This window comes from Rutidosis leptorrhynchoides, chromosome 8 (assembly GCF_046630445.1).
Source record: "Rutidosis leptorrhynchoides isolate AG116_Rl617_1_P2 chromosome 8, CSIRO_AGI_Rlap_v1, whole genome shotgun sequence".
Classification (NCBI taxonomy): Eukaryota; Viridiplantae; Streptophyta; class Magnoliopsida; order Asterales; family Asteraceae; genus Rutidosis; species Rutidosis leptorrhynchoides.
In genome coordinates this window covers 157,750,793-157,759,511 of record NC_092340.1, presented here as the reverse complement: position 1 = coordinate 157,759,511, position 8,719 = coordinate 157,750,793, and the positions used below count along the sequence as shown (strand labels likewise).

Below are 8,719 nucleotides of genomic sequence, written 5' to 3'. Positions count from 1 at the left end.
CCAAGTCATGTGCAACTTTTGGACGCGCACAAACAAACAACCATCGACCCTACTCTACTTCTTAGTCATGTCAAATTTCAATGCGAGGTGAAACCACCTGATCTTATTAATTCACTAGTTGTTTTAGAAGGTAAGGGTAAAGTCTGCAACTTTTCAAGAGAGGTTAAACCCTTACTAACCGCATTTACTGTCCATGGTGACGATCTTGACTCGAGGACGAGTCTTTTCAAAGAGGGGGGGGATGATGCAGGTACACGTGAGGTTTACAAGAGAAGTCAAACTGGGCCACAAGCTATTAATGGGCTGCAGTTTGAAACTGGGCTGCAAGATGTTTATGGGCTCGAATTGATAACTGATGATGGACTGTATACTAATCAAATTGAGCCTGGATAGCAGTTGGATTGGAGAACAATGAAAAGTCACTGGAAGAGCTAGAGTCCTAGTTATTTATGATATGTTTATTTAATAAGGACCCTTTCTAGCTAGTATAATAAGAACACAAAGGTTATTTTTCTTGGCAGTTTTTTTGATGTATCATACTTTTTACTCAGTTTAATAAAAGAAGCCTTGAGCCTTTTGTGTTTACAGTGAGTTCTCATTCAATTCTTCTTGTTTTTCTCTTTATGTTCAATTAGGCCATCAGGTCCTGCACTATTTGGTATCAGATTCAGGGATGGCAGAACATAATTTTCGTGGTGGTTTCAGTAGAGGAGGTAACCGCAGATTCGCTGGACGAGGTGGTGACATCGATCCTTATGCCGAAATTGAACGATTACAAAGAAGAATTGCTGAATTAGAATTCAACCGTGACCATGATATTGAAGAAAGTGATTCTGATCAGCTCAGTGATACGACTGATACGAATCCTTTCGCCCCAAGAGGTCCTCGTTGGGAACACAAAGACGATCCGTTGCGTGGTCTAGGGATGAAATTGGAGATTCCTGAGTTTACCGGATCTATGCATCCGGATGATTTCCTAGATTGGATTAGCACGGTGGAGCGTATCTTTGATCTCAAAGACATCCCCGACAACCTCAAGGTGAAATTAGTCGCCATAAAGTTGCGCAAGCACGCATCTTTATGGTGGGAACACGTGAAGAAAGATAGGGCTGCTGCCCGAAAATCCAAAGTAAACACCTGGGAAAAGATGAAAAAATTATTACAGCGAAAATTCTTGCCTGTAAATTTTCGCCAAGAGGCGTTCGTTGACTATCAAAATTTTTAACAACGTTCACTAGGTATGGAGGAAACTATTCAAGAATTTGAGAAGTTGCGTATGAGATGCGGTGCAAAAGAGGAAGAGGAGCGGGTCATCGCTCGATTCTTGAACATTATTAAACCGGAAGTTTCTGATGTTGTTAGTCTACAACAGTATCATTCGTTTTCGGAGGTGTGTCGCCTTGCGTTACAAGTAGAAAAGCAACAAAAGAAAGAAAAAAACTAAAGTTCCTTTTGTTCGCAATCAGACTGATACCCCCACTAAAACTGCATAACAGGTTGATAAAGGCAAGGGTGAAGCACGTCTCTCCACGGCTCCAGGAAGTAGTAATTGAACACCTAAGTGTTATAAATGTGGTGGAACGGGGCACTACTTTTGTGATTGTCCTAATCATAGGGCTGTTACCATACAGGAGGAAGACAATGAACCCGTTTATGACAGCGATGATGGCGCTGACCAGGAGCAGTTCAATAATGATGGTGACATCATTCTCTATGCCGATCAGGGCGAGGCTTTAGTCATCACTCGGGTATTGAATGCTACTGTAAGCACCGTTGATGATAACACGTGGCTTCGTAATAACATTTTTCGCACCAAGGTAACGTCTAAAGGCAAAGTTTGTTCGATGATAATAGATGGTGGAAGTTGCGATAATTTCGTATCTATCGAGATGGTGGAGAAACTTGGCCTCAAAACCGAAGATCACCCGGAACCTTACAAGTTGACCTGGCTTAAATGATATAATCATGTCAAAGTCAATAAACGTTGTTTGGTTAGTTTTTCAATCGGAGAAATATATAGCGATGAAGTTTGGTGCGAGGTCATACCCATGGATGCGTGTCACCTACTATTGGGACGACCTTGGCAATACGATAGAAAAACAAGTCACGATGGTTTCCGTAATACTTATAGCTTCATCAAAGATGGTGTGAGTATTACACTTGCACCTTTGGATACTCGTAAAATGTCATCAGTTGATCCTAATATGTTTCTGGGTCAGGCTGAAATTAGGAAGGAGGCCAAAACAACCAATCTGATGCATGCTTTAGTCTTGACTGAAACTATTCAGGAAGTTCAAGCAAGGCCAAGTCATGTGCAACTTTTGGACACGCACAAACAAACAACCATCGACCCTACTCTACTTCTTAGTCATGTCAAATTTCAATGCAAGGTGAAACCACCTGATCTTATTAATTCACTAGTTGTTTTAGAAGGTAATGGTAAAGTCTGCAACTTTTCAAGAGAGGTTAAACCCTTACTAACCGCATTTACTGTCCATGGTGACGATCTTGACTCGAGGACGAGTCTTTTCGAAGAGGGGGAGGATGATGCAGGTACACGTGAGGTTTACAAGAGAAGTCAAACTGGGCCACAAGCTATTAATGGGCTGCAGTTTGAAACTGGGCTGCAAGATGTTTATGGGCTCGAATTGATAACTGATGATGGACTGTATACTAATCAAATTGAGCCTGGATAGCAGTTGGATTGGAGAACAATGAAAAGTCACTGGAAGAGCTAGAGTCCTAGTTATTTATGATATGTTTATTTAATAAGGACCCTTTCTAGCTAGTATAAAAAGAACACAAAGGTTATTTTTCTTGGTAGTTTTTTTGATGTGTCAGACTTTTTACTCTGTTTAATAAAAGAAGCCTTGAGCCTTTTGTGTTTACAGTGAGTTCTCATTCAATTCTTCTTGTTTTTCTCTTTATGTTCAATTAGGCCATCATGTCATGCACTATCAATTAGATGAAGAAAATTGAAGAATGAAAGTATTTGTAGGTGTTTTTGGTCGTTGGTGTATGGATTAGATATAAAGGATATGTAATTTTGTTTTCATGTAAATAAGTCATGAATGATTACTCATATTTTTGTAATTTTATGAGATATTTCATGCTAGTTGCCAAATGATGGTTCCCACATGTGTTAGGTGACTCACATGGGCTACTAAGAGCTGATCATTGGAGTGTATATACCAATAGTACATACATCTAAAAGTTGTGTATTGTACGAGTACGAATACGGGTGCATACGAGTAGAATTGTTGATGAAACTGAACGAGGATGTAATTGTAAGCATTTTTGTTAAGTAGAAGTATTTTGATAAGTGTCTTGAAGTCTTTCAAAAGTGTATGAATACATATTAAAACACTACATGTATATACATTTTAACTGAGTCGTTAAGTCATCGTTAGTCGTTACATGTAAGTGTTGTTTTGAAACCTTTAGGTTAACGATCTTGTTAAGTGTTGTTAACCCATTGTTTATTAAATCAAATGAGATGTTAAATTATTACATTATCATGATATCATGATGTATTAATATATCTTAATATGATATATATACATTAAATGTCGTTACAACGATAATCGTTACATATATGTCTCGTTTCAAAATCATTAAGTTAGTAGTCTTGTTTTTACATATGTAGTTCATTGTTAATGTACTTAATGATATGTTTACTTATCATAATATCATGTTAACTATATATATATATATATCCATATATATGTCATCATATAGTTTTTACAAGTTTTAACGTTCGTGAATCGCCGGTCAACTTGGGTGGTCAATTGTCTATATGAAACCTATTTCATTTAATTAAGTCTTAACAAGTTTGATTGCTTAACATGTTGGAAACATTTAGTCATGTAAATATCAATCTCAATTAATATATATAAACATGGAAAAGTTCGGGTCACTACACCCAAGTCCCGTTATTTGTACCATACTATCAAAAGGAAAAAAATAATTATATACCTATATCTAAAAGGCAAAGGAGAAATGAATAGTACTATTCCTTTTTTTTACTTTTCGCAAACTTAACCCCCCAACTTTTATTAAAATACAAATCGCACCCCCACTTTATACTCTTATTAAAATACAAATCGCACCCCCACTTTATACGTATATTTTTTCCCAAAATTCACAAACTTAACCCCCTAACTTTTATTAAAATACAAATCGAATCCCCACTTTACTAACTTTTTTTTTTACTAATATTCAATTTTCACAAACTTAACCCCCTAATTTTTATTAAAATAGAAATCGAACTCCCACTTTATACGTATATTTTTTTCAAATTTCACAAACTTAACCCCCAAACTTTTATTAAAATACAAATCGAACCCCCACTTTACTAACTTTTTTTTTTTACTAATATTCAATTTTCACAAAATTAACCCCCTAACTTTTATTAAAATAGAAATCGAACTCCCACTTTATAGGTATATTTTTTCAAATTTCACAAACTTAACCCCCTAACTTTTATTAAAACACAAATCGAACCCCCACTTTAATACCTTTTTTTTAAATAAAACCCGAACGCTAAAAGAAGCAACTTTCACAAAAGGAACAACCCTTCAATGTTAGATGTCGAAAAAAATTCTCTTTTACAAAATAGATCAAGACTTTTTTTTAACTCGCATTCAAAACGGAGCCCCCGGCGCGAAGCGAGGGCTCCACAACTAGTTAGTACTAAATATAAATATATATTAACTATATACATAATTCATCTATGGCTGTGGTCTTCTTTAGCAGGTGGAACGGGCAGGTGGTGCTACCTCGAAGTCGGTAATTGCGGACAAAAAATCTGTGTAAACAATATTTTTGGTTACGTTAGGCCCGTGGTCTTCGTGTTTTTTAATTAGCAGTTTCAAACCGCCCGGTGATGTAGCTCTCGACAGCGCAACATAGAGCTGCCCATGACCGAATAGAGGTTTCGGTAGATAAACTCCAATTTGGTTGAGCGATTGACCCTGGCTTTTGTTTATAGTCATCGCGTATGAGATTTTTAACGGGAATTGTTGTCTCTTCAGAATGAACGGCAACGTTGGTTCCTTGTGGATAAGGCTCATTCTTGGGAAAAAGACCTTCTCACCGACTCGGGTACCCGTAATAATTTCAGCTTCCACTGACTTGGCTAACATCTGCGTAATTATCATTCGGGTGCCATTACAAAGCCCACCTGCTATGTTAATGTTGCAAAGCAGAATGGCTGGTACACCCTTTTTTAAATGCAGCTCATGTGGTGGCAACCCAGGGTAGTTCAGCGTATTTAGATATTCTGCAGGGTAGAGCAACTCCGCCTCACCACCGTCATTTCCATGTGGAGTTGCAGTGTCGTAGCTGCAGTAAGCTGTAACTGGACCATCAACCATATCGACGATTAAGCTGTTTATCGTATCAGCATCGTCATTTTTGGGACAGACAATTGATTTTTGCTGCAGGTCGACTGCGGATGGATTTTGCAGCGATTCACGCGGGTATATAAAAGAAATCAGATTTGCCAATCCATTTTCATCATCAGGAATACAGAACTGATCAGGGATTTGTACCCAAAGACTATTCAACGGGTCTTCTGTGTCAGGCAGACCAATTTCACCATTTCCTACCCTCAACAACCACTTCGAAAATTCTGTGTTCTTCACCCTCATTGATGGTGTCAGCCCTGGCGTAAGTAGTCGCATGTTTTCTGCAAGTATGAAAACCTTGAATCGCTACCACAAATGTGAAGTCGTAATACAAGCACCAAGGATAGCTGATTTTCCTCCTTTTGTCTGAATAGGTAACGTTTGTTTAAAGTTACCACCAAGTATCACAGACTTACCCCCAAAAAATTCTTCAGTGTTTCCTAAAATATCTTGAAGACTCCTATCAAGAGCTTTGACACAGCGCTTATCATTCATTGCCGCCTCATCCCATACAATAAGGTCTGTGTTCTGCAGTAATGTCACCATATGGGTATTTTTCTTGACGTTGCACATCGATTCATCGGTTATGACTAGCGGTAGTTCGAATCGAGAATGTGCGGTTCTTCCCGAAGGTAGAAGTAGAGATGCAATGCCAGATGATGCAACAACAAGAACTATCTTACCTCTAGATCTCAGTGTTGTGATTATGGCTTTCCATAAGAATGTCTTCCCGGTGCCACCGTGGCTGTATCCAAATACATGCTCAGTCTGTTCATTCAACGAAGCGCTTATTTTAAGATCGTAAATTTGCTTTTGCTTCGAATTCATTTGACGTTCGAGTTCTAGGCGTTCGGTGTTTAAAACTGCACGATCATAGTTTCTCTCCTCCATGATAAGACGGTTGGCCAAATCTGCGAGCAGGTCAGCTGGCAGCGACGGTAATGCGAAATCGGAAATCGATTTCGAACACTGGTTCAGAAGGATCTCTACATCATATAGGACAAAGTTATGTAGGTCATCGGCGTTTATATGCAAGTGGGACATATTTAAATTGGCAGTTGCACGAAGTGGTATATCATCGCCCATTAGTTTCCAGTGATTTTCCCAAAGAGCAAGTGGGTTCGTAACAGTGCAATAAGACAAAATGTGCACAAAAAGAGAGCGTAACTGAGACGACGTGGCATATACGGATGCTTCTTCTAGTACCGCTGACCACTCTCTATCATCACCGAGTAACCCAGCTACTTCACACGCAGACCGGTATGTATTATGAAGGATCTGGTTGGCTGTTCTAATATTTGCAAAGCTCTTGCACCCCTTTCGATGGCACAAAAGCATCCTTAGAAAAAATGCTTCTCCATAGGTGGGATGTATATACGGTATCCTGCCAATTGATGGTTTCTTTAGGTTTGCCCTGCGTTGCCAACTTTTTTTTGACTCGTACCAAACAAATTCGATTGGGAAATCCAAATATGTAAGGTGGCTTCCGTTAACTGAAGATGCATTATAATTAAGCCACTCAGTGAGAGTAGTTTTTTTGGCGTCGGCGTTTTCAACAATAGCACGCAGGGTTTGCTTGCCCGGAAACTTTACCAACTGCATATTTTCAAGATGAACAGCCAGAATCTGGACAGCAGGTTCCCGATGATGAATCGAGAAGTTAAAAATCCACCAACAGGCTTCGTGAGGACAAATGAACCGAGCATCTATAAAGTTTTTAATTTCATCAATCGGTTGCGTCTGCTGCTGTGATTGGCGACTGTCACTGCCTATGGGTTTTGCTATACGAACAGCCACACGGTCGGTACCTTTCGAAATATACTTGAACAGGTATTTAATGAGACTCGTCGTACCACAACATTCAACATTTATGTGAGCCTGAAAAGTCATACATAGTAGCCTATTGTAAGGAACAACGTAGCTATTATCGAGGTGGACACCGGCACGCGTTGTATATATACCGGTATTACGCCTGCAGTAGTGAGCACGATCGTTGTCATCAAAGTACGTCTTGTCAATGTATTTCTTTGGAAACTTTTTTGAACATGAAAAATTTTAATTGCACGATGGCGCTTATTGGCAAGGCCACATGGGCCATGCATCATAGTTGCAGATATGACTGCATAACCGGGAAAATCAATTCTGGGGTCAGGCAGTTCTGCACTTATGTAGTCATCTAAATTGTCCCTGATAGCTGCAGAAATCGAGGAGTGAACCCAAACCAAAGTGTGGCAATGTGGCAGCCCTCTTTTTTGAAATTCAATCTTATACAAAACTGCAAGACGCAAGGAGAATAGTGTCAATGAATTGGCAACAACAAAACATGTAATATTCATGAAGTAAAGAAGAAATTGCAATTCTGGGTGTGCAATAGTACCTCCGTGAACATGGCCAAGAGGTCGTTCGTCCTTTAAAAAGTTTATAAACTCATTGACCTTCATGTAGAACACACGAGCGACTATATCAGCTCGGTCTGAAGGCGATAGGTGAGGAAAAGGCTTCAGGTACCGAGCAATTTCAGGCCACTTTGCATTACACGTGAAAGTTACAAAAAATGCCGGGTTTCCAAAAACGCGTGAAATTTCCAGAGCATCGAGATAATTACTGTACATATAACGTGGTCCACCAGTGAATGAAGCGGGAAGAATCGTCATGCTACCAACATCGGAACCATTTTTATCACCTCTATCGATAGCGTCGTACAACCCTGAAAGGTACTCAGCCCGTATATCGTTCTGCTTGTTTCTGATGTAGTCCATTTGGTCGAGCTCGATGCTGCAATATGCCGTCACCAAATACTATTGAAATAGACGACCCAGTCTCAAAATCAGATTGTAACTGTTAAGCCTATCGTGAATCTGGTAGCTGTAAAACATGTTCATCGACTTTTTTCTAACGCGGGCGCCTTGCGAACCCGAAGCTGCGCGCAGCTTCAGATCTGGCTGAAAACCAGGTTCACCGAAAAAGAACATCAGCGGGAATTGAAGTGACATATATAACAGATGCAGCTTATTAACTCGCCTGGGAAGCTGAGACCGAGGCTCGATTATCACGTCATAATAAGAAATAGATTGTGGGCCAGAGTCAAAAACAATAGCGCCTATTGCATCCGAAGTAGGCAGTGCATGTTGGCTTGACCCGCTCAAACTATACAAGCAAACCTTGAAAGTAGGTACCTCGCTGCCAGCACACTTATCCCTCGCGGTGCGAAACAACTTGACTAGTGCATTATTTGAATCAAGTAACTTCACCAACTGAGTAATAACTACTTCAGAAAGCCGGCCTGAATCACGACCCCCAAAATGGCCCAT

General features: G+C 39.6%; 3 protein-coding genes across 3 annotated transcripts; 1 reads left to right on the top strand and 2 right to left on the bottom strand.

Moving 5' to 3' along the window:
• Nucleotides 1-248: 248 nt before the first annotated feature.
• LOC139862339 (uncharacterized) lies at nt 249-1,471 on the top strand. Its single transcript, XM_071850932.1, has 2 exons — nt 249-504; nt 636-1,471. The coding sequence occupies exon 2, from the start codon at nt 674-676 to the stop codon at nt 1,223-1,225; it is 552 nt and encodes a 183-aa protein (XP_071707033.1). The 5' UTR covers nt 249-504; nt 636-673; the 3' UTR covers nt 1,226-1,471.
• Nucleotides 1,472-4,748: 3,277 nt separating this feature from the next.
• LOC139863903 (uncharacterized) lies at nt 4,749-5,684 on the bottom strand. The gene has a single exon (XM_071852506.1). It carries the CDS (start codon nt 5,682-5,684, stop codon nt 4,749-4,751), a length of 936 nt encoding a protein of 311 aa, XP_071708607.1.
• A 30-nt stretch (nt 5,685-5,714) lies between these two features.
• On the bottom strand, nt 5,715-8,719 carry LOC139863902 (uncharacterized). Its single transcript, XM_071852505.1, has 3 exons — nt 8,306-8,719; nt 7,370-8,206; nt 5,715-7,286 (listed from the first exon to the last, which is right to left on the bottom strand). The coding sequence occupies exons 1-3, from the start codon at nt 8,717-8,719 to the stop codon at nt 5,715-5,717; spliced, it is 2,823 nt and encodes a 940-aa protein (XP_071708606.1).